Source organism: Tenrec ecaudatus, chromosome 6 (assembly GCF_050624435.1).
Source record: "Tenrec ecaudatus isolate mTenEca1 chromosome 6, mTenEca1.hap1, whole genome shotgun sequence".
NCBI lineage: Eukaryota > Metazoa > Chordata > Mammalia > Afrosoricida > Tenrecidae > Tenrec > Tenrec ecaudatus.
Genome location: NC_134535.1, coordinates 126,927,196 through 126,951,759, shown reverse-complemented (window position 1 = coordinate 126,951,759; position 24,564 = coordinate 126,927,196). Strand labels below are relative to the sequence as shown.

Sequence of the window (24,564 nt, the reverse complement as noted above, 5' to 3'; positions counted from 1 at the left end):
AAATGCCTCCCTCGTGAGCTCCAGTGAAAGAGACGGAAGCCAAGGGGGAGGCTGGCGTGTTGGAGGGGCATCTTTGAAGAGAGGTGCTCAGATAGGGTTTGCTGGTTCATACCCTCCTCCCAGCGCGCGGAAAGCAGAAAGGGGCGGAGGTTGCCGCTGTGAGAGGAAAAACAACTTCAGCCGCTGTTCCAGGACCACAACTGCCACCCCAAGTCAACGTGCCAACTCGAAGGGGCACTTGGTGAGGAACCACAGCCATTGCTGAGGAGGCGACAAACAAAAGGCACCAACACCTTCCTGGGGAGGACCAGCCCGCAGAGGCCAGCAGGCAACCCACCAGAGGCGAAGAGCACCCTGGGCAGGTGCCATGGCCTGGCTACTTCCCTGCTGCCTGTGGGTCCTGGGGACCCTGGCGGGGCTCTCGGCTACCCCCAGCCCCAGAGGCTGTCCAGAGAAGTACTACCAAGCTCAGGATGGCCTGTGCTGTCAGCTGTGTGCGCCAGGTAAGAAACAGAGCTGAGGAGTCCTGAGGCAGCTGGGAGGTGCTGCCTGGAGGTGGAGAAGGGGAAGGGGCCTCCCGTGGCCTTGACTCTGAACCTTGTCTCACAGGGACGTTCCTCGTGCAGAGCTGTGACAGGCACGGAAAGGCTACTCAGTGCGAGCCCTGTATACCAGGGGTCTCCTTCTCGCCAGACCACCACCGCCGGCCCCACTGTGAGAGCTGTCGGCACTGTAACTTCGGTGAGATGGGGGGGAGCAGAGGCGGGAGGTGCCAGTGGGCAGCGCTCAGGGAGCAAGGCTGATGATGTGGGGTGTGAAGTAGCGTGGAGAGCCCACGCCCAGGCTCCTGGCACTTGGGGCCCATGTTGGAGGGGGTGCAGCAGGGGCGTGGGACCCATGGCTGTGGAGAACCATCTTTCGAAGAAGGGGATCGGGAGAATGTGAAGGACCCGTCAGAGCACATGGAGACTCACATTCTAAGAGGTGGGGGGAGGTCTCAAGACCTCAGCCTTCAGAGAGGCAAACCCCCGAGAGATGAACGGACAGTGTTCCCAGAATGCCGTGGGGGAGCTGGGCAGCCAAACTTGGAGCACTGCTTTCTGTGGAACGCACACTGTCCGCCCCGAGGGAGCAGCCTCTTTGGGCCCAAACGTCAGTTTAGGAAGATGAAAACATACAGGAACCTCTGTTCTTTTTCCTTTCCCACAGCAAGGTGGCTCTTTCACACAACAGGATTGGCTGCACCCCGGGCTCGGGCCCAGGAACAATGGTGGGACTGAGGCAGGAGCAGGCAGGGCCTCCCTCTATTGCGCATGGGATCGCTATGGGTCAGCAGCGACTGGCCAGCCCCTAACAGCACCACATTGTTCTTTAAAACTAAGCAACTCCCGATCTTCAGCTGTGCGATGAATCATTCTATTCTGTCTCCGTGTTTGCTGGAATCTCAGAAACCACATACCTGTATCCCCTAACCTAGAGGTTTTTGGGTAATCCCTTTGAGCAAATGTTTTTCAGCAGGACAGGACTGAGGATGGTAAACTACTTTCCAGTGAAATACATTGAGTCTCACTAGGCTTTTTAATACTGCTCCTTAGTTTTAAGGGAGGGGGGGACTGGAGGTTCATTGCAAATGACTCAAAGGGCAGCATCTTGAACACAAAAGATGCCTGAGCACATGTCATTTACAAGTAAGATTGTTAATGGATGGTTCCCCCTTCTTGGCATTAAAATGATTTCACTCAAGGCTCCCACTGCTCAGTGTACAGGCCTCACCAGAAAACCTGGGTCCCCAGAATGAGCGGGTCCCCATTCCTACACTGTATTCCAAACCAGCCCAGGCAAGGATCCTGGTTAAGATGCAGCACACAGCAGATCCCTAACGTAGGTAGGAGAAGGCCACAGGGTCTTGCTGGTGGGAAGGAGATAGAATGAGTTTGGTGGACAGTATTTCCATCTGTAAAATGGGAAAGTGCCTGAAATTAAATGCTCAAGCCCTAGTTTGCTCCCTGTTCTGGGCCCACTGCTTTCCCAACTATTGCTGCTCCAGGCTTCCCTCCGTCCCTGCAGCTCCTTGTCCAGACTCCAGGGCTTCCAGCCCCTGGAAAATCACAAAGAAACGATTCCCCAGTAGGAACTTGAGGTAGAATTCATGAAGCAAAGGTCACAAGGCCTAAACATGATTCAGAGATGTCCCCCTGACTTCCCTACGTGATGTCAAATCCTGGCGGAAACCGCTGAAGACGTGAGAGCAGTCTTAGACACCTTCCCACTCCCCTTTCCTACCTGTCAGGGCTCCTCTTTCTGGGGCCCAAGGGGGCACTGTGCCAAGGCCCTACCAGGCTCCACTCAAGCTGGGGACACTTCCCCAGGTGTTCTTCTTGCCCCCAAATCGTCCTCCTCTCCGCCTCAATCACCTCTGTCAAGGGCAGTCTGTCCTCCAGGGCAACTGACTGCTTAGCTTACCCAGTACCCAACCTCGACAGGAGTAACATTCATATTTTAATGGCAAAGGATGTCAGCGATCAAATAACTGTCCGGTAAAGATTTCAAAACAAGCCAGGGGCTATAGCTACACTATTCCTAACCGGTGAAAACTGGAGAATCCCCAAATGCCTAGTGAGAGCAGAATGAGTAAGCTCCGGGGTGTTCACACACGGGACTGTGAACATCTGTAAGCCTCACATCCCGCGCATGGGTGGACCGCATAGACGGCATGGAAGGAGTCCCTACCAGCATCTATCTGAGAGGGCTTCAAAGGTGTCTGTGGAAAAATGCTGCTCTCATTTCATCCCATCCCCACCCACCCCCCCTGAACTCTGTGAAGCCTGGGACATTTCTATATTGTGATCCGATGAGTTCTATCCGCAAGTAAGAGAGAAAATTAAGTGCAAGCCGTGCCTCCTGTCCATGGTTTCTGTCTGAACCCAGGAATCCTCTAGAAGTATAGCAACTGGAAGCTCCCAAGCCAAAGGCACCAGGTCCACAAGGGAGGGCCCGCGTTGGGGGCAGGGGTGGTTGTGGGGTTGGGGATGAGAAAAGGCAGGCTGGGGAGAGGAAGAAGCCCTAGCAAGCATCTCCTTCCCCAGGTCTCCGCCTCCGTAACTGCACCACCACAGCCAACGCTGAGTGTGCCTGCCCCAGCGGCTGGCAGTGCCGGGACAGGGAGTGTACAGAGTGTGACCTGCTCCCCAACCCCTCGGTGACCACTCATCCCTGGAAGGCCCCAGACCCTCACCTACAACCCACCAGCTTGGCTCTCCCTCAAGGTAAGCTCCAGGCGAGGACTGGCTGTCAAGTCACAGAGGGTGGAGGGGAGGCGGCCAAGCAGCACTCCCTGCTACCACACCCACCCAACTCCCCCCCCCCCCCACTAAGCTGCCCAGTCGCACCCAATGCTGCCTTGGCCACAGAGGCTGCCTGCTGCTACTCAACTTGTCTGATTTCCCAGAGATGGCTGAGCAGGGAACCAGCAGGCCCATGCAAACTCTGGCTCAGAACAGGCAGCAGCCTGCACCCGTGCACTCGACCCACTGGCCATGTGAGTGTCCACCCAGTTCACCACCACCCCTCGCACCGTGTCCACCCCCGAGAAATACGCACAGGAGAGCGGCTATCCAGAAAGCTCTGAGAAGAAGGAGTGAGAGGGGCAGGGAAGGCCATGTCTAGCAGCCAGGAGAGCTCTGGGTCCAGTCTGAGAGCAGAAAGGCAGGCAAAGAGAGACAGGCCAGAGAGGAGAGGTGGGCTGGGTGGAGGAGGGTCTCGGGCTGGGCCTTCCTCTAAGCCCACAGGTGTCCCCTGCCTCGCACAGCCCAAAGGTCCCTGTGTAGCTCAGAATGTATCCGCATCTCCGTGGTCATCTCTGGAATGTTACTGGCTTTCACCCTGGGCGGAGCCCTGTTCTTCCACCAACAAAGGAAGTATGGATCAAGTAAGAGACAAAATAAGGGTCTGCAGACCTGCCCCACCCCCTCTCAGCCCTGCAGCCCCTGCCTCCCACCGCTGTGAGGCCCCACCCCCCAGCTCCACCTGCCCACCTGGCATCCTTCCCAGTCTGCTAACCGTCCAGATCCGCCAACCTCCCCTTTCTTGGCTCACTGTCTCCCCTCTCCCCTCCTCTCTGGTAGACAAAGGAGACCGGCCTGTAGAGGCCGAGGAGCCAGATGCTTACTGCTGCCCCCGAGAGGAGGAGGGCGACACAGTTCCTGTCCAGGAGGATTACCGCAAACCAGAGTCTGTTGACCCCTGAGCCCTTGGCATGAGGGTGGGGGTCACGCCACGAAGCCCTAGCCTACATTCCAGCCCGCCTAGCCATATAGAAGGACCTGGACCTGGGAGCCCCAACTTCAATACCACCCTCTTCTCAGGAGCCTTGCACAGACTCCGGAAAGCGGCTTGCCAGCGAACAATGACACAGACAAGTGGACATGTGCTAGGGTGGGAGGCAGGAGCCCTGGGCCAGCCCGGCCCAGCCAGCTTCTCCTCTGGGATCTGGGATTTGGGGAGGGTTGGGGCTCAGGTTGGAAAACACATTTCGTACTGTACCAGCCCCACGTGCTGTACAGCTGACCTAGAACATCGGGAAATAAAGTGCCGCCTACTGAGGGCAGGCCAACTCTCTCTCTCTGAAATCCTAGCCCCAGCCTCCCTCTGAGAGGGGCTGCAGTGGGGACCTCCCCAGGGCACGCAGTGCACCTGCAGTACTAGCCAAAGCAGGCCAGGTCCCCAGGCCACCGGCTTCCCCATCTTCCCCAATAGGGTCTCACTCTTAGGGCTGGTGGGTAGCAAAGTGGGGGGCACTAGTCAGGTCTTGAAAACACCAGGGAGTATGAGGGAGTGGGGGGGTGAGTATGGGGGTGGCTGTGAATGTGGGGGTGGGGGTGGGAGTGAGTGGGGGGTGAGAGTGAGTGGGTGGTGGCTGTGAATGTGGGGGTGGGAGTGAGTGGGGGGTGAGTGTGAGTGGGTGGTGGCTGTGAGTGTGAGGGTGGGGGTGGGAGTGAGTGGGGGGTGGGGTGAGTGTGGGGGTGGGAGTGAGTGGGGAGTGGGGGGGCGGGGTGAGTGAGGGGGTGGCTGTGGCAGTGGGTGCGGGATGTGCGCAGAGCAGGAAGCCGACGACAGCTGCAGCAGGTGGCTGTGCCCAGAAGCCTAGGCGGCCCGGGAACGTCCCAAAGTGAAAGCGAAAGCGCCGACAGCCCGCCGCGAAGGCTGCCCTGCGTTAGCCGGCGAGGGGTGTCTGGCTGGCGGACCAGCAGCGTGTTCCTGCGCAGGCTCTCCCAAAGGAAGGATCGTGGAGAGGGGCGTGGCTGAGGGGGGCCCAGAGCAGCCCCCATGGGCGCCGGGCTGTGGTGCCTGCTGCTGGGCTGGGCCCTGTGGGCCTCCGTGGAGACCGGTAAGTGGGGCGGGGATGGGGGTGGGGCTGATGGGGTGGGTGGCTGTCCCCCTGCATAGAAGGGCTGTGAAGCCGGGGCGCCCCCTAGGAGTCGCCTTCGAAGCCCAGCAGTCGAGAAAGGCTGGGGGCTGGCGAGCAAGGACCCAAAAGTGTGTGGAGACACCACCCAGAGAGGGCTCTCCTCTGTGGGTACTATGGGCAGTCACTGTCCTGAGGCCCTGGGAGGGGTCACCTGCCCATGAGAGTAGGGTTCCCTTAGCTAGGAAAACCACCCCTCCCTGCTGTGGCAGAATGCAGCCGGTCCCATGGTGGGCAGGTTGAGGAAATGCAAGGTGACTGCCAGGCCCCTGGGATTAGAAGTCACCCCCCCATGCCCCCCCACACACTCTGCCCCAATATTTGCCCAGCTGTTTGCCTATGCTGAGAATTCCTTTGACCAGCTTCACTCCACCACCCTTTCATACAGCTCCTCACGTGGTGGGGACCCCCAACCATAAGATTAGGGAACCCCCAATCATAAGATTATTCTTGTTGCTACTTCATCACTGTCATTTTGCTACTGCTATAAATCGTCGTGTAAGTATCTGATATGCAGGATGTATTTTCATCGTTACAAATTGAAGATCATTAAAGCACCGTGATTGGGGAGAGGAAGGGAGAAAGGGGGAACCGATCGCAATGACTGACACATAACCATACAGCCCTCTCCAGGGGGAAGAACAACAGAAAACAAAACATGGGGGAAGGGAGACAGTGGTCGGTGTGAGATATGATAATAATAACAATGTATAATCTATCAGGGGGTTATGAGCAGGTGGGGGGGAGGGAGGGAAAGAGTTGATACCAAGGGCTCAATAGAAAGTAAATGTCTCTATGATGCTCACCTTCCCAACACATCGCTGAAGAGAAAGTGGGTGCATAAGCAAATGTGGTGAAGAAAGCTGATGATGCCCGGCTATCAAAAGATATAGCATCTGGGGTCTTAAAGGCTTGAAGGTAAACAAGCGGCCTTATAGCTCAGAAGCAACAAAGCCCACATGGAAGAAGCACACCAGCTTGTGTGATAATGAGGTGTCAAGGGAATCAGGTATCAGGCATCATCAGAACAAAAAACCTTACCATAGTGAATGAAGGGGGGAGTGCAGAGTGGAGACCCAAAGCCCATTTGTAGGCCACTGGCAGAGGGGTCCCCTGGCAGAGGGGTCTTGGGGAGGAGATGAACCAGTCAGGGTGCACTGTAGCAATGATGAAAAATACAACTTTCCTCTAGTTCCTAAATGCTTCCTCCCCTCCTGTCATGATCTGAATCCTACCTTGCAAGTCTGACTAGACCAGAGGATGTACACTGGTACAGATGGAAACTGGAAACACAGGGAATCTAGGGTGGATGATCCCCTCAGGTCCAGTGGTGTGAGTGGCGATACTGGGAGGGCATAGGGAGGGTGGGTTGGAAAGGGGGAATCAATTTCAAGGATCTACATGTGACCTCCTCCGTGGGGCACATACAACAGAAAAGTGGGTGAAGGGAGCCATGGGACAGAGCAAGATAAGACAAAAAAATAATTTATAAATTATCAAGGGTTCTGAGGGAGGGGGAAGGGGAGGGAGGGAGAAAATGAGGGCCTGATGCCAGGGGCTTGGGTGGAGAGCAAACGTTTTGAGAATGATGAGGGCAACGAATGTACAAATGTGCTTTACACAATGGATGTACGTACGGATTGTGATAAGTGTTGTAGGAGCCCCTAATAAAATGATTTTTTTAAAGTAAATGTCTAGAAAATGAGGGCAACATATGTACAAACATGCCTGATTCAATTGATGTATGGATTGTGATGAGAGTTGTATGAGCCCCCAATAAAATGATTTTTTTAAAAGCATAGTGATTAATCACAAAAACAATATGTAACTATATTGTGAAATATTCATTTCTAATTACAAATAAATGAAAGTTTGTCTTGAAGGATGGTGTAGCATAGGTAATGGTTTTAATATAACAACATTGTTACATTTTGGGACAGTATGTGTAAAACCGACCTTAATGGGAAGGTTGAGCTAGCTCCTTTCTCACCATAGCTGCATGTGGGTGGACCCACCTGGAGACGGATAGAGGAGCCGTGTCTCGGTTCCTCAGACCATCGGAAATATGTGTTTTCCAATGGTCTTAGGCGACCCCTGTGAAAAGGTCATTTGACCACCCTCCCACCCCCTAACCCCTGAAGGGGTCGCAACCCGCATGTTGAGAACGACTGCCTTTGATGGAGGAGCTAGACTTTACTTCAAAAACTGGAAACAAACAGGACTGGGGTGGGAGAAGAAGCGGGTATGTAAGATTGGGTATGTAGCCCCCCTCCCCTTCAGGGGGATGAATAACAGAACAGAAATGTGAGAGAAGGGAGACAACACAACGGACCTCCCTGGAAGACACAAAATAACAATCACATCTAATTGATCAAGGGTTCACAAAGGTGGGAGGGTGGGAGAAGGAGCAGGTAAAACGAGAAGCTGATACCAAGGGCTCAAGTAGAAAGAAAATGTTTTGGAAATGATGATGGCAACATATGTATAAGTGTGCTTGATACAATTGAATGGTGGATTGTCATAAGATTTGTAAGAACACCCCCCCCCCCATACAATGATTAATAAATAAAATAAACTGGAAATAAGAGTGAAAACTGAGCAGGGCAAATCCAGGACATTCTTCACAGCAAGAAATACTGGCCTGGCCTGGCAGACACTGCCCCGAGGGGGGGGGAGCGGGAGGCAGCGAGCACCTCTTCCCGATGCCAGTCAGGGGAGTGGGGGAGTCAGAGAGTGCTGGAATAACTTTCTGGTTAAGAGGGTGCTCACCCTGTCTTCTCCCCCAGACACCCCAACGACAGAAAGGCAGTGGCGGGCAGTGGATGTGGTCTTGGATTGCTTCCTGGTGAAGGATGGTGGGCACCATGGGACTTTGGCCAGTATCAGAGACAGGGTAAAGGCCTTGCTGGTGCTGAGGAAGGTGCCCGTGCTGGATGATGGCTCCTTGGAAGGCTTCACGGATTTCCAGGAGGGCACCGTGGACCAAGATGACTTCCAAGTGACCTTCGAGGCTTCTGGTAAGTTCACTCCACTGTGTACCTTCCAGGCTCCCTCGGCAGGGACAGCCTTGTGCCTGTGTGTTTAACCCCAACCTACAGTCCACACTTGTGTCCCATCGGCCCGGGTCCTCCCTCAGTGTCACTCTTCTCCTCCAGTGGACCTGGTCCAGGTGCCCCAGGCTGAGGCCTTGCTCCACGCCGACTGTAACCAGAAGGAGGTGACCTGTGAGATCTCCCACTACTCCCTCCAGACCAGACCCGAGGCCACCAAGGAGACCGCAGCGTGGTTCATTGCCAACGTGCAGGTGTCTGAAGGGGGGCCGAGTGTCTCCATGGTGATGAAGTCCCTGGGAGACACTGAGAACGGGTCTGCCTGGGACCCCATGATGCAGCTGCCCCGGGGCCCCCGGGGCTCTGTGAAAACTGCAGGTAAGAAAGGAAGAAGCAGGTGGCTGGCAGGAAGTTTTGTTTACTTTATGTTGGAGTGAGCAGAGACAAGGAAGAGAACAAGTACTCTCTATCCATCACATAGATCACCTTAGGGTGCTCCCCCCAGGCCTCCATGCCCCTCCTTCCTGAACCCCCCCCAGTCCAGAGAGGATACTAAGGGTCCAAACACAAGGCCAATCTATGTTTTCATCTCCAAAACCAAAACCCCATGGTCGTGGAGCTGACTCCCACTTATAGAAAGCCACCCACGCTAGTTTGCGCGGTCAGGAGGCGTGGTGGCCTGTCACGTAAGCATTGGAATACTGACTGCAAGGTTGGTGAGTCAAAACCACCGTCCGCTCTGCAAGGAGAAAGACAGGCTGCCTGCTCCTGCACAGATTCACTAAGCGTGGGAGACCGCTGCAGGGTCACTGCGTGGGAGACCGCTGCAGGGTCACTGCGTGGGAGACCGCTGCAGGGTCACTGCGAGTTGAAATCGAGCCAGTGAGATGGAGTCTGGGTTGGTGTCAGGATATAAGACATGCCAGGCTGCCAGCTGTGTTGTCTTGAAGAGTTTTTAAAAATCACTTTATGGGGGTCTCATACAGCTCTTATCACCATCCATCCATCGTGTCAAGCACCTTTGGACATATGTTGCCAACATCATTTCCAAAACATTTTCTACTTGAGCGCTTGGTATCAGCTCATTTCCCCCCCTTTCCCCACCCTCCCTCTCTCATGCACCCTTGATTTTTTTTTTTTCAATCTTACCCTGACCGGTGTCTCTCCCTTCACGCACTTTTTGGTTGTCCTTCTCCCTGGGAGAGGGTTCTATGTCGATCACTGTGATCCATTCCCCCTTTTTCCACCCACCTTCACACTACTCTCCATCTGGAAGAGTCTTACTGAGCCCCGGGTCAGCTTTCTGTGCACGACCATCGAGCAAAGCACAGGAGTGCATCGTTCAGATAAGCACCTTTCCCTCGGGGAGACCCCACAATGAGTCCATGGTCTCTTTGCAGAAGCTTCCCACTCCCGGGAAAGTGAGAGGCATTCGCCTCCCTGGCAGGGAGCTGGCACTGAGGGGGCAGAGGAGATCGAGCCCATGATGAAAGATCTTCAGAATCCACCTAACCCATTATTTTGTCTCCAAGAAGAGACACTCCAGCCCAGCCTAGAAGGCTACCCTGCTCTCCTCGGAAGGCATCAGTCAGAGAATGCTACCCTTGTTGGCGAGCCTACAGTCACCCAGCTGCCTCAGAAGCCAGGGACCGTCACGTCTGCCAGATGCCCCTCCTTCTTACCTGGGCTGTTTCAAACCTATGCAACACCCAAAATGAGAGCTGCGTGATGGAAAGCAAAAAATTTTTCAGGACGATATCCTGGACTAGATGCTGGCATTTCACCCCTTTCCCTTTGGGACCCCCATCTGGCGGGAGATGAGATGAGGCCGCCTTGCCCACAGCCTCAGCGCAGCCCCGGGGAACTCCAAGGAGTCAGATGCCCTCACTCACCCCGCTTTTTCTCCCCACAGTGGAGTTCCAGGTGACCACCCAGACCCCATCCCTGAGCTCCCTGCTGGGGGCCTCGCCCTCCCTGCACTGTGGCTTCACCATGGCGCCGGGCTTGGACCTGGTCAGCGTGGAGTGGCGGCTACAGCATAAGGGCAGTGGCCAGCTGGTGTACTACTGGGCCTCGGGCCAGGGGCAGGCCAAGCGGGAGGGCGCCAGCCTGGAGCCCGAACTGCTCGGGGACGCCTCACTGACCCTGCCCAGCCTCACTGTAAAGGACGAGGGGGCCTACATCTGCCAGGTCACCACCTCTCTGTACCGAGCTCAGCAAATCATCCGGCTGAGCGTGCAAGGTGAGGCAGGGCTCCGGTGGCCAGGGGCGGTGGGGTGCGGGGGGAGCTGTCCAAACTGTTTTCCGTCCCAGGGGCTCAGGCATGAGGGCAGTTTTGAGTGACTGATGCTCGCCCACGCCCTGAATGCCTTCTCCATCCTAGAAAAACAGATGGCATCAGACAAGGTCCCCTACTTGGTCACCGACCTGCTTACAAATCACTGGCCTGCCATGACAATCAAAAGCAAGCCAACCTTCAGGCAACCTTGTTCACGTGTTTTAGGGTACCCTTTGTTGCCTGCATTCTGGGCCAGCCCCGATTCTGGTTCCACCATGGCAAGGGGCTCTGAGCCTCCGCAGCCTACGGGCACCCTCACAGGAGAAGGCCCTGGTCCCTCAGAAGTCACCCTTCCTGTCCTTTCTACCAGCCCCCCCAAGAGTACGGCTGAACCTGGCCAGTCAAGCCCCACTGCCCACGCTCATCTGCAGCATTGCTGGCTACTACCCTCTGGACGTGGCTGTGACGTGGATCCGAGAGGAGCAGGGAGGAAGCCCGGCCCCGGTCTTGGGAGCCTCCTTCTCCAGCCTCCGGCAGAGCTCAGCAGACACCTACAGCATCGCCTCCACCCTGACGGCAGAGCCGGGCCCTGCCGGCGCCACGTACACCTGCCAGGTCGCCCACCTCTCCCTGGAGAAGCCCCTGCAAGCCAGCACCTGGATTGCTCCACCAGGTACCAGGCGGCATCCCCGTACCCCACCGCAGGGTTGGGCTCCTGGCTCTCGCGCTCCAATACCACCTGGCAGCCTTGCTCTGCTTACCATGGTGTACAGTCCCAACTGCCCTGCTTCTAAATTAGGTTCCCCCACGATGGCAGCCTCCCCCATTCCCCACTCTGCTACGTCAGGCATGGCGCTGCTGGTGGGAGAGCAAGGCTGACCTCAGCCTGGCCACTCACTCATGGTTTTAGTCCAGACTAGGAGACATGGGGGATGAGGACCAAGAGGGGGCAGTTGGGTGTCTTCAGTCTGGCTAGCTAGCTGGGGTAGGAGGGCCCTTGGGGGCCCTCAAGACAAAAAGGGCACAGACAACAGCCGGATCATCAAGCAGCCTCAGATTTCAGGAGCTGAGACACCGCTGTGGCTGCCGAGGATGCTCAGGAATGTGGGCGCACACGTGTGTGGGAGCAAGTGCTTCCACTGGACACGGGAGTCAGCAGGCATGCAGAGATGCTGCCCAAGGTCCCCGACCTGAGTAAGGAAGCACACAGAAAATGAGACAGACAGCCCACCTCCCCACCTGCTGCAGGGGGCCAGACCAGGGTGGGCCTCCTGGCTTGTGCGGGATCCTGAAGGTCACGGTTGGGTGGGGAAAGGTTTCTGGCAGGCGAGTGGCAGGGAAGAATTCACACTCAGAAACGGGAGCGCAGGTGGCCCTGGGCGAGAGGTGGTGCTCCTGGGCCACCCGGTTTGGTGGTTCCCAACTCACCTAATCAAAACCAACAAGTAAACCAGCCTCCTGAGGTGGGACGAGGTAGACTTATGTGAAGGAACATACAAGAACAGCCAGCCAGTCAACAAGCACAACCGCTCCGTGGCATCGGTGTGAGGGCAGGGCTCAGACGTGCGCCCCTCCACCAGGGACTAGCCAACGCATGCTCCTCCCGTCCCGCCTCCCTGGGGCGCATGGTGGGCAGGTGAGGGTGCCTGTGATGATGTGGGCCTGCTCCACTCTACCCCACAGAGAGAACGGCCTGGGGGGTCGTCTTTGCCAGCAGCCTCTTCCTCTTTGCACTGTTGTTTCTGGGGCTCCGGATGTGGTAAGGTAAGAGCCTGCTTGCCCCCAGCTCCAGCCCCTGACCCACCTCCCCTTCAGACCAGCCCCTCATGAACCCCTAGCTCCCAGCCGGCCCCCTGCCTTCGGTGCTACTTTAACTAAAGCTAGCCCCATGCCTCCTTTCTCCTCCTAGCCACCTCGCCGAGGTCCACATTCTGCGGCAGCCACCCTCTTGCCTCAGAGCGGTCAAACATGCCCAGAGGGGCTCTGGGAGAAGAGCCAGGCTCCACGGGCAGGAGGAGCCCCAAAGCCACTAGCCCTGGGCAGATGCACCCAGGAGACTATGTAGAGAGGGCGACAGTGGAGCTTCAAACAAGAGCCAGGTTGGGGATGAGGTGACAAGCAAGCGAGGGGCCACAGGGCCAAGGGGTGGGTCCTGGGCCACCCCTCACCAAGTCTGGACCCTGTCAGAATAAAAGCCACTGGCACCCTCGGAGGCCAAGCTTCTCCACTACACTGTCCCCTTGACCCCACGCCTAGCTGCTCCACCTTGCGATGGGTTCAAGGTGCAAGGGTGGGGCCCTCAGCAGCCCTTGGTTGCCGGCCTCATGATCCGCCAACTCAATGCCTGCAAATCAGCGGCAGCTGTGTCAGAAGACCGGCAAGGTCCTCGCCCTCACCGGGGCAGGGGACAGCACTCCTGTGACTCATTTGTAAAGCCGGAACTCAACATAAGAAAACCGCATGGGACCGGGAGGTTCACCGGAGGCCTCGTCTGCACAGGTCCCCTGGGCCGGGCCGGGCAGACCGGTGCCTGAGAAAGCCTGCAGTCAGCTGTCTGCCAGCCTGTGAAGCCCACTCAACTTCCTGTCGTCACTTCCTCTCAGCAGCACCTGCAGGAGTCGGGCGCCGAGCAAAGACGGCTTCTCTGCCACACACAGGTCCTTAGTGCCTTCAAGACCAGGCAAAGCACAGAAGCCAGCCCTTCCAGGCCCGGGCAGCATGAGGCTTCTAAGGAGAAGGGGTACTGTACTCCACGCCCGCCCACCCCAGCTCCTCAACCCAAATAACAGCCGAGTCGGTTTAGGGAAGGAATTTGTTTTGTTTTTGTTTTTTTGGCCTCTGTTCAGAATACATGACATCGGTAAATATGCCACATGCCTTTGGTGGAAGTACAACTGTGATTACTCTATACCAGTATGAGATCGGGGTAAGGAAGAGAGACAGAGAGGTGATGGCAGACACACAATGGGAACCCCACATCGGCTCATGGCCAAACCGAAGACGACGGATGGGGACGTGGGAAGCCAGGCTCCACCTACCTGCAGATTCCCAGGGCTGAGTTGCAACGGTTCATGCATGTGGCTCAGGGTGGGGGCAGTGGGGGGGGGGCAAAGACAGAGGAGGGCCCAGGGCAGGATGAGAAAGAAAATAGAAGGGCTACCGCCCCCAAAGAACAAAGCTGGCTACTTCTGGTGCACCTCAGAGGGGCAGAACCCCGGGAGATAAAGAGCCCCACGACAGGGCCGGGGCTGGGGGGCCCAGGATCTGCTCGAGGCTTGGGACACATCGAGGACAGTGGTGCTGCTGCTCCGGCGGTGACCCACTGGATTGGACAAGGAGCAGCCCGGGGGAGAGTGAAGGCCTTCGAGGGGGGACGCTGGGAGGGTACACTGACTGCTTTCTTCAGCTCTTCAGTCCTGCCCAGAGCAGGAAGGTGGGAAGCAGGGGGAAGGGTGGGGGAGGCAGCGGGAAAGGAAGGATGGTTTTGTGCAATGAAATGCTGCTGTGTGGGAGGTAAGCATCCAGGCCAGCCTCCCCCCCCCCCCGCAGTCAACCCCCCAAGAGCCAGAGGGCAGAGGAATAAAGGGCTTCAGGTGTGTTCCTCCTGTTCTTCCCAGCCTGCCCTGCTCCCCTCCCTCCTCACCCTTTCAGCAAGGTCCTTGGTCTATCCCTTGGAACACTCTCCTCCAGGCAGCAGGAACACCCCCTGCCCCCCGCTGGAGACAGGCAAGTGGCTCCCAACCTCAGCTGCCTCACTCTGCACCCCGACACAGAGGAGACCAAGAGAGCAGGCAGAGTGCAGATGGGTAACGGAGGGAGGTGTCAATGGGGACGGTAGAGCAGGAGGGGCAGAGGTGACTAGTGGAGAGGGCCCCAAGAAGACACAGCAGTATACAAGTGCTGTCGGGCCTCCCGTCCAAGGTTGCATTTACAGGCACACCAAACTTCCCTAACTACTGGGGTTGGGCCAGGCCAGGGAGGCCCTCTTACCTTCTTCTTTCCTGCCTTTGGCAAGTCCCTCACTTCTCACCCCCTCACGTTCCTTCATCCACAGTGAGAGGGCAAGAGGTAGCTTCCTCTAAGCTCCTCGCCTCCCACCCTACCCCAAGTTCATTTTAAAACAAGTCCCCAGACTCCATTTCTATAGCCAATAGGCATACTGTCTTTTATGACAGCAATGAAAATGGACCGAGTCCCAAACCTTGGCTCTCTGAGATTACGCCCAGCCCTTCATGCCAATACAGACAGCGCATACCCCAAAATGTGATGGGACGGCCCTTCCGGGGGTGGGGGTGGGGACTGCTCCTAGGCTGAGAATGAGGCCCGTATCTTCTCAATGCTGGGACTCCAGGCCTATAGAAACTACGGACAAGGTTGTAGGCTCCCTGAAGACCTAGGAAACTTTGGGCTCAAAGGTTAGAAGTAGCCACTGTAAAAAGCAGCAACAGCAGCCTAGGTTTTACATTCTAAACGGACCAAACTGGACATGGGGTCCTCTCCTGGGGTTAGCACAGAGGGAGAGTTGCAGGCGAGGTAGCCAGGGAAACAACAAGGGAGCCACCATTTTCCCAAGTGTGCCAAGCCTCCTCCCGCCAGCAGGCTGGACTCTCCTGAAGACACATCCCCTGCTCTTGTCCCATCGTGGCAGCCTCCTGGGCAACCCCACCTCAGCTGCTCCCTTTTCTCTCTCCCTTGCAGTGGCCTCTACCTCTTTGGGGACTTGGGGAGAACTGGAGGGGACGTGAGGAAGGGGGCAGGGAGGAGGCACCGGCTATTGCTTGCATGCGCTCTCTCTCTCTCTCTCTCTCTCTCTCTCTCTCTCTCTCTCTCTCTCTCTCTGAGAGGTTACTCCAAGACTCTGCACGAGCAGCATTTCTAGTGCTGGGGGAGGTGGGGTACGACAAAGTGCCAACAGAAAGCAACAAACACAGGAGGGATGGGTGGCAGAGAAGCCTGCGCTGGGATGTCAGGAGGCAGATAGGGGCGTGTGTTGAGAGAGCAAACAGAGGGCGCGGGGCATGAGTCTGGCTGGCAATGGAGAACAGGGAAGGAAGGGGTGGCACGTTCTCAAGTAAAAAAGTAGACTGGACACAGGAACCGGGGAGTCCCAGATGGAAAAAGAGGAAAGAGACAGGAGAAAACAAGACGGCAAATTACATCAAGTTAACAGACAGTCGGGCCTTTCCGCGGGAGGTGTCCTGTCCCCACGGCTCCCCCGGACCCATGCCGGTGGCAAACAGCAGCACCCCGCTTCCTCGGCACAGGAGGGGCCGTACCCCGCAATTATCTCGAGGCGGGAAGGCTTGTCCATCCAAGAGGTCCTGGGGCTTAGCAAGCTCCCAGCCCTCCCTTGCTCCCTCCCAAACCAGGTGAGAGGCCCGAAAGGGCAGTCTCCATACCTCCAAAAGAGCAGCCCCGCTCCCCAGCAGGCAGGCAGGGCTGGGAGGAGACTCCTTCCCCCTGTCCCCCCATGGGCCACCTCCGCGATACTTACTCACAATAACTACCACAACGATGGCACAGATGGCTCCCAGCATGATCATCATCTGGAGAAACACGGACAGGAAAATGAGCCCTCCGACTCCGGAAGGAACAGCAAGGGAGCCGGGGGCGAGGGGGCGAGGGGGCGAGGGGACGAGGGGGCGAGGGGGCGAGGGGGCGAGAGGGCGAGGGGGCGAGGGACTCGGGCACGGGACGCCCTCCATTCTTGGACAGGGGAAGAAAGCACACGGCCCCTTGGGGCCCAACCCCTCGGCTTCCCTTCAGGGACCAAACACTCCCTGGACCCCAGCGGCTGCCCAGCACAAACAGCCCGGAGACCCTGCACCCTGCTCGGTGTTGCTCAGCTCTTCTTGCCTTGGGCTTTAAAAGGAACTCCAATGAGGCTGCAGACTTGGGACCTTTAGTTAACGGGTTCATTTTCCAGGTAAGAATTTTTCTTTTCTTTTTCTTACGGGGAGAGCTCGCTTAAGGGAAAACGACTAATCATCAGCAGGGTTATCTTTTCCCCAGTGAGCGGTGCGGAGCACGCTAGCCTCCCCTGGTGGGCAGTGTCGGGCCCTGCGCCCCGGGAAGGAGGCTGCCGGGCTTCCCTCCAATCCTGCGCCTTAGAGGGAAAGCAAGGGGGAACCAGAGGGGGTCTCTTGCCTTCCCTGTTGAAGCCCAGGAAGGGAAGAGGGAGGAGGCGAGGAAAACTGACCTTGCAGTTTTTCCACCAATACTTCCTCTTTAGCTTGGCCGCGCTGCTCTCAAACTGTGACGCTCCGGCCTGTAAGGCGTCAGCCCGGTCGTCGAGCTCTGACAGCTTCTGGTCCCTCTCCAGGACCTTGTCCACGTTCACACGCATGATGTCCACCACCTGAGGGGCCACGGAAACCGAGCGCCTAAGCTCAGCACTGGAAATGGCAGGGATTGGAGGCTAGAGAACCACGAAGGAGCCTGGCCCTGCTTAATTCCACCAGATGGGTGCTTCGGCGGGTCCCTTCCAGCCAGGGCCTTTGGCCACCCTGCACCCTCACCCCTACCCCCAGAACAGAGAGAAAAACATGTAAGATGCTCCCTTCTGTCTCTAATCCAAGATTCCGAAAAATAGCTCTCCACCTACCTCCTCCACTTGTGCCTGAGTTTGCTGGAGTCGTCTGTTGCTGGTCATGTTGGGGGGCGGGCCTGGGGGCCCCCCACCTGGGGCAGCCCCTTCTTCCCCCTGGGCTGGCGGCTGAGCTGGAGCAGACCTGTGTAACGAAGTGGGTAGGGGACAAAAAGTAACTCAGCCCAGAGAGGAACCCTCCCATTGGGCCACTTCTCGGCCCCAGACCACCAAAGCAATTATAATTAGATTGTGTGCAAATAAGAGGGGCCAGCCCTGAAAGTACCCTGATACATAGAGCCGCTGCTTCTGTGTTTGAGTCAGAGCCCTGGGAGCCCTAAGGGGCAGTTCTAGTCTGTCCTGCAGGACCACTAGGCGTCGGCATAGACCCCAAGGCAGCGAGTGCAGTTTGGCTTTAGAAACGGGCAGATGGGAAGCTGGCTCCTTGGCAATCCCAAGCAGGGAGATTCAGGAGTGAGAAGTACAAGATGAAAAGGTTCGGGGTCGCGTTTTAGTGGCACGCAGGAACATGCAGGGCAGCCTCATGAGTTTTTTTTTGGGGGGGGGGGCATCATCGGCTCCAAGACCCGACTCAGACGCGCCCCCTGGCACCCAAGCTATGGGGTACCAGGCATGGCCCTAACTGCTGCGGAAATATTTCACATGATGCCAACTGGAAAAGCCCGATCCCCAGTGAGAAGCTCCTTGGGAGAGAAAAAAAGCTGAACTGTCAGGGTGAGCCCAGGGCCTGAGCTGCTGCTCTTCTGCCAAGCCTGGATATCCATCACAGAAAAGGCGAGCAGACAGACTCTGTGTGAGGGGCCCAGTGACTGGTTATGTGCGGGAGGATGATTAGTAGTCTATGGGGCCCGCAAGTAAGGAGGACCTGGATAGCCACCAAGTCAGGCCTGTGTAGGTGGAGTGAGTCAGGGCTGTTGGCTTTCTTTGTTGTGGGTGCAGGAGGCCGAGGTTCTGCTCAGACAGAACCTGGTCCCCGGCCACTGCATTAGCACTGGACATTGGCCCAAGAGCACAGACAGGAAGCAGAAGGGCTGAAAATGGTCCTGGTGTCTATATCACAGACTCCTGGTGTCTATATCACAGACACCCTCCTGCTTTGTTTTCCGGAGACTCCTTTAGTTTCTTATCCACCCCCCACCACCTCCCTTACCCCCAAAAGAGAAACCCTTGTTTGCATTCCCACACACAGGAAGGTGAAGTAGCACCCAAGGCTAAGGGGTCCCACACCAGATGGGGGCAATCTGGCCTGGGTTCTTCAAGATGGACTCCTCTCCCAAGTCCCAATACACAGAGGCTAAACTCACAGAATGCCCCCAAGGCCAATCTAAGACATGAGTTGTTTTTCTCTGTAAAGGGAGAACCCATAGACAGGCAGTGAACTCTCAACGTTGATGGAGAACAGAAACTACTATTAGATGTACCCATCAAAAGAAGCAAAACCTCACAAAACATGCCTCCCCCAGCAGCCCACAGTGAATGCACCAAGTAATAAACCACCCAGAGACTCATCAAAACGAATTTCCCTATCACAATAGAAGCTCCTCCCCACTAAGTGCCTTGCTTTCTGTCTAAAACCACAGACAACCCTCCAGAGAGGTCAGATCAGCGGATTACATCTGACTCACTGCCTTGTAGGGGAATTGATCTTGCCCGTCCTCCTAAAGCACAAGGAAGCAGCGGAAAGACAGGTACCGGGCCAGGCATGCTCCAAGACTCAGGTGCTGCTACAGGCAGCAAAGTAATAATATAGCAGCCTGTGTCTGGTCCTGGAAGCAGTCCCGGGCGGTGGCACCAATGACAAAATTAAGGTCAGAGACCTTGGGATGCCCTGCCAGCCACCATCTCCTTCTGTTCATCCCACTTGGCTGCTGTTGGGAACCAGGTTGGCTGCCCAGGATCCCCCTTCCCCAAATGAAGACAACTGATTGGAATCCTAGGAGTTCATCAAAATGCTTTAGGGGATGGGGCGGGGGGAGGGGGGATTCATATACAGTTAAAACTACAAGTCTCAAGTCAGAAACGACGGTGGGGAGAGCAGGGCGCGGGAAACAGCTAGAAAGCATTTCACTTACTACTGGTTGGGAGTTGAAAGCACTCTGTGCAGTACCCAGGGAACCAGATCCCTTATGTAACTCAGGTAAACCCTGTCCCATTCTTTGGTTACTAACAGAAGCATCACAAATACACTAAGAGCCAGGACCAAGTTTCTAGGGAATGATCAGAAAGAAAAATCTGGCACACACATTGTGGTCTAGGGAAGCAATCCGTTTGTTAGCCATAGTTGTCCCTCAGGACCTTGGGGGTGGGGGCGATGCTGAAGAAGGCAGAAATAAACTGAGCCAGTTAGGGGCAGGGCAGCAGGATGCTTGGCTCCCCCTATTTCTCGTTCATATACTTGGCTAAGATCCTTGACAGGAGAATACCTTCAACATGGTGGCCTTGGGATGAATGGCTGTGTGGACTCACATGTCATCGTCCCTTGCGTCTTCCTGAGCTGCTCAATCTGGTGCCACAGACCTGGCAGCTAAGTTTCTGGCGCTTCGCCCCATGCCCTTAAGTGGACGCGCATCACACTTGGAGGGTGAGGGGGAAACTGACAACACCAGAGGCTGCAGTGCAAGCCCCTGCTTTCCAGACGCCTGAGTACAGGCTCCGTCAGGCACAAGAAGAGCCCCCAAGCCTGATGTCTCCAAGCCCCCCTTCGCCCTCCCCGGGCTCCACCTGGAATGAAGTGCCCCACGGGCGAGGAGAGGGTGCAGTGGCTATGGGACCCCTGGGCCCCTGCCCATGGGGCGTTAGCTGTAGCTGATGCGAGGATGGGGTGCTGCCCCCTGCCAGGGAGTAGCCCGGTTTGGGGGCGGCGCGCGGTAGTAGTGGCCCGCGTCGCCGCAGCTGCTGCAATGCGCCATTTTTCGTCCCGCAGAGTCCGGCGCGGGGGTGAGAGTGGCAAGGAGGTGCCGAGTCCCGCTCATCAGCGTCAACTCACATTTTTCTGACACAGGGAGTGGGGAGTCCGTCTCCTCCAGAGGCTGCGGCGAGACACCGGGCGACGGGGGAGAGCTGCGGGTGAGTCGACAGAAGTTCCGAGGTCCGCCTCTCACAGACCTGCAGGGGCTCAAGCTGCGGTGGCACTTACTGCAGCTGCCGCGCCGGTCCCCGCCTTTATTAGTGCTGGCCACGCCTCCGATCAACGTCACCGTCCCGCGGCCCAATCCTCGCCCAGGAGAGGCGCCAGGTCCCCCGGTGAGGGCCGGCGAAGGCCTAGCACGCCCCGCCCCTGCAAGCTTGCCAATCACGGCTCTCCTCTCGTCCCGACTCCGGAGGGGAGCGCAGGCTGTTAGGGAAATTCACCGACCAATGCAACCAGAGGTCGCTTACCTGGCTAGCTAAGCCGCGGGGCGGGGCGGGGATACTGGCCAAGCCCGGGAAGGGCGGCTTCCCCGGCGTGAGTCGGAGCTTCTGGGTACCTAGCTGCCAAGTCGGGTCCAGCAGTTGCCGGCGTCTGGGCGCGCTCGCAGGCTGCGCCGCTGGGTTCAGCCCTTGGTTACCTCGTTCGATACTCCGTGCACAGGCTCGGCCCTCCCCTCCTCTGCGCCTCTGACCCAGGCAGGGTCCAGGTGCCGAGTACCGTGGGCGGAGGGAGTAGCTCCCCGAAGCGAAAAGCACGACTTCACGCCATCGCCTCCCGCCTCACTCCATCCATCCTAAATTAACTATTCATGGGCTACTGCCCAGCCCAGAAACCTGTGGGCCATCCTGATGTCCTTCCCATTAATCTCTACCCCCACCTCCAACAGTGCACCAAGTTGGGTCAATATGGTCTTTTTAGTATGGTATTTTAAGTGGCCTTCGTGGTGCAATGGAAAGCAATGGGCTGCAAATTGCAAGGTTGGCAGTTAGAACCCACCGGCTGCTCTGAGGCAAAGAGAAGAGTCTGTCCTTTCTGTAAGGGGTTTCGGTCTCCGCAACACTACGGAACAATCCTATTCTGCCCTATAGGGTTGTGAGTTGGAATTGACTCCGCGGGTTTGAGTTTGTTTGTTTTGTTTTAGAATATTGCATTTCAAAACTTTCTCGTCTCCCCTTCCCACTTTTATCACTCATCTGGACACCATCAACTGTAAAACTCACTTTATGTTGCGCTAAGAAAAACAGTTGCAAATAATAATAATAATAAAAAAGAAAAACAGTTGCAAATCAACTGTGATACAATGCTTTCTAATCACTTAGACGGAGGAGACTAACGCAGCCGACTTCTTATCCTAGTTTTAGTTGTCCTGCTGAGCGCCTTCTCCCTCTTGTTCAGGGTCGCAACCCTAAGAAAAGCTGGGAAAAATATCAGTAAGAAAAAAAGAAAAGCCGATCGTACCCATTACAGAAGAGGAAGCCATGGGTCCACAACAGGACCACTGTAGTTGGTGTTGGGCACGTTGGTCTGACATGTGCGTGCCATCATGCATTCTGGGCAAGTGCCTGGCTAATGAGCTTGCCCTCATGGATGTTTTGGAAGATAAACTCAAAGGAGAAATGATGGCTCTGCAGCTTCTTTTTTCAGACACATAAAATCGTGGCGGATAAAGATAACTCTATCAGATTGTGGTGGTAACTGCAGGAGTTCCTCAGCAAGAGTGGGAGAGTCATCTCCATCTGGTGCATAGGAAGGTCAATGCCTTCAATTCATTATTCCTCTGATCAGCAAATACAATACCATCCTGACTGCCGCCTCACTGTGGTGTCCAACCAGTGGGAATATATATATGTTTTTAAGTATTTCAGACTATTTCATTGCCAGCCATTTGACAATTTGTCTAATGAAAATAGAATCAAGTGGTGTTCTCAGCACAAAATGGAAAAGGAGGCCAGAGGAGGGAAGAGGCATGAGGAAGACTTATTTTTGTCTTGGGTTTGTGTTTCTGCAGAGATATTTAAAAGCTCTCTCATAAGTTTAGGTACCTGTACTCAAATAAAAATACCTTATTGCCAATTAATTCGTCAGGAACAAGAGCTTTAAAACCATTGACAATTTGTAAAGCTATTGGCAGTTTTTCCTATAGCACCTCAGTTCAATCTTTAGGTATAGTAAACTTACTGAGGAACAGATAAATTGATCTTGTTGTTAGGTTCCATTGACTTTAAATCTATCTTGGTTTGTTTGTTTTCCCTAACAATTTTAATGGCACATAATTCACATGTCATACAATTAAATGATTCAATCGTGCAATCACATCAAGGGGAGTCATATGATCACCACCACATCTATCTTAGAGCCTTCCCCATCCCCCCACCCCGACGCCCCACATGGTCACATCGCCTTCAATGGCTATTCAGCCACTATCAGTTCTAGTGCTACCTCCGGCCTCCTGCCAGTGGCTATTCTTACATATTACATACAGTGAATATTCTTACCTGAAAACCAAGTGGGTTGCCGGAGCACCATGGGATGGGAAGTGGCTGTAACCCGGATTCTGCTAGATTTTGCTATCTGGTGGCTGAAGACCTTGGCGTTCATCCCAGCAGCTGCCATGGATGGATTTTGGGAGAACGTGGGGACTCAAGTGTCACCATACGGGGAGTGCAGTGAAGGTGGCAGGAATTTCTCTCCAGAAACTGAATCCAGAGATGGGGACAGACAATGCCAGGGAAAATTGAGAGGGCATACATTAAATGGTGGTTGAAAGTGTCTGTTGTGGGGGGAGGTCAGATGCTTACAGACAAACTCCCTGAAGATAGTCAGTCACCAGACTAAAGTAGGCACGGCTCCCTGCTGTTAAGGACAATGGACAGGCCTGCAGTCATTGATTTGGTTCCTGCAGGTGGGGTTTTCACCCAACTGATAATGGTTCCTATGGAGATCCAGAGAACAGATCAAACCCACTCCGGGACTTCAAGTTAAGCTGCCATCCTGAATCTAGGATCCGCCCATCTTGTCACATGGATACCCCCATTCCCTCCTCTTCCTATTGCATGTATATCCCTAGATTGTCCCCCGCCCATTACTGTATTACCGATAGCACAAACCTTTCCTGTGACATATGGCTTCACCTGTAATTAGGGGGCTTGCACGCCCCAAGGGTATATAGGCCTGTGTTAGCAACAGAGACCTCTCTCTCTCTCTCTCTCTGCTCCTCCCTTGACCTCTCCTTGGCTCTCTTTCCTCCCCTGTTCCCTTTCCCCTTCTCCTTCCCTTCCCCCTCTCTCCACGTGGACCACCAAGCAGGACTGAGGTGAGCATTGCTACCATGAAATGTGTCTGACTCCATTATTTCAATCTCCTATCTCTCATGCTCTCGATGACTTTAATATAATATTTATATATCTCAACCTTACAACTGTGCTTACTGAATCCATGATTAGTGGTGGGGAGCTGGCGCCCCCCAATTCAACCACAGCTATGAAGTCATCAAGCTAAATGGATACACCAACAGGGCTATTGGATAAGTGTAGCTGATCATATTGAACAGATGTTCAGGAATCTCTCCAGGAATCATCCAGGATCAAGGATGGTGAAGGTGGGGGCGTGGCGTTGAGGAGGAAGTCTCACTGAGCCTCCCGTGTATTCTGAATGCTCGAGGCTTAACCAGTGTCATCAACCAGATGCTGAAGGATGATGAGGTTGCTCGACTCAAGAAGAGTGCAGACACTGCGGGACATCCAGAAGGACCTACAAGACCTGTGACGTCTGAGCTCTATGCCACAGAAAGGCAAACCTGCAATGTGATTGACATGAGCCTTTAGTGACTATCCTTGTACAAGGGTCACCGTTTGCTTTTCTCGTCCCAAATCGGTGACTCTGAGCCCACAGGATTAAAGCACATACTTGACTTCATGTTTGCAGTAGGAGCCGTTGGAAGATAAAATGGACTATTGTAGCGTGAGAAAAGAAAGACAGTGAAGGAACAAGTCAGCCAGGGCGCAGCAGAGCAACAACAGAACACACAACATTCCTCGAGTTCGGGCGTCCTCAAACTACGGCCCGTCGGGTGATTTTGCCCCATTTGACTTTTTACTTCAAAATAAGATATGTGCAGTGTGCATAAGAATTTGTTCAGTTTAAAAAAAAAAAACTATAGTCTGGCCCTCCAACGGGTCTGAGGGACAGTGAACTAGCCCCCCGTTTAAAAAGTTTGAGGACCCCTGCAAATCTAGTTCTTTAATGCTTCCTACC

The 24,564-nt window shown here is 55.3% G+C and overlaps 3 protein-coding genes and 1 pseudogene across 5 annotated transcripts; 3 read left to right on the top strand and 1 right to left on the bottom strand.

Annotated features, from left to right (window-relative positions):
- The first annotated feature begins 367 nt into the window (after nt 1–367).
- On the top strand, nt 368–4,246 carry LOC142451668 (CD27 antigen-like). Its single transcript, XM_075553377.1, has 6 exons — nt 368–503; nt 610–741; nt 3,087–3,266; nt 3,449–3,538; nt 3,809–3,928; nt 4,125–4,246. The coding sequence occupies exons 1-6, from the start codon at nt 368–370 to the stop codon at nt 4,244–4,246; spliced, it is 780 nt and encodes a 259-aa protein (XP_075409492.1).
- An 883-nt stretch (nt 4,247–5,129) lies between these two features.
- On the top strand, nt 5,130–13,661 carry LOC142450352 (tapasin-related protein-like). Of its 3 annotated transcripts, none has more exons than XM_075552173.1 (7): nt 5,130–5,386; nt 8,251–8,481; nt 8,620–8,892; nt 10,427–10,756; nt 11,163–11,465; nt 12,476–12,556; nt 13,399–13,661. In XM_075552173.1, the coding sequence occupies exons 1-6, from the start codon at nt 5,326–5,328 to the stop codon at nt 12,553–12,555; spliced, it is 1,278 nt and encodes a 425-aa protein (XP_075408288.1). In that variant the 5' UTR covers nt 5,130–5,325; the 3' UTR covers nt 12,556; nt 13,399–13,661. The 3 variants fall into 3 exon arrangements, with proteins under 3 accessions (XP_075408288.1, XP_075408287.1, XP_075408286.1); XM_075552172.1 differs by having other exon boundaries at nt 13,292–13,661; XM_075552171.1 differs by having other exon boundaries at nt 12,702–13,661.
- LOC142450353 (vesicle-associated membrane protein 1) lies at nt 13,599–20,529 on the bottom strand. Its single transcript, XM_075552175.1, has 5 exons — nt 20,386–20,529; nt 17,397–17,523; nt 16,992–17,150; nt 16,287–16,338; nt 13,599–15,876 (listed from the first exon to the last, which is right to left on the bottom strand). Coding segments are annotated over exons 1-5 (357 nt in total). The 5' UTR covers nt 20,388–20,529; the 3' UTR covers nt 13,599–15,859.
- Nucleotides 20,530–21,268: 739 nt separating this feature from the next.
- On the top strand, nt 21,269–24,075 carry LOC142451667 (L-lactate dehydrogenase B chain-like; annotated as a pseudogene).
- The last annotated feature ends 489 nt before the right edge of the window (nt 24,076–24,564 follow it).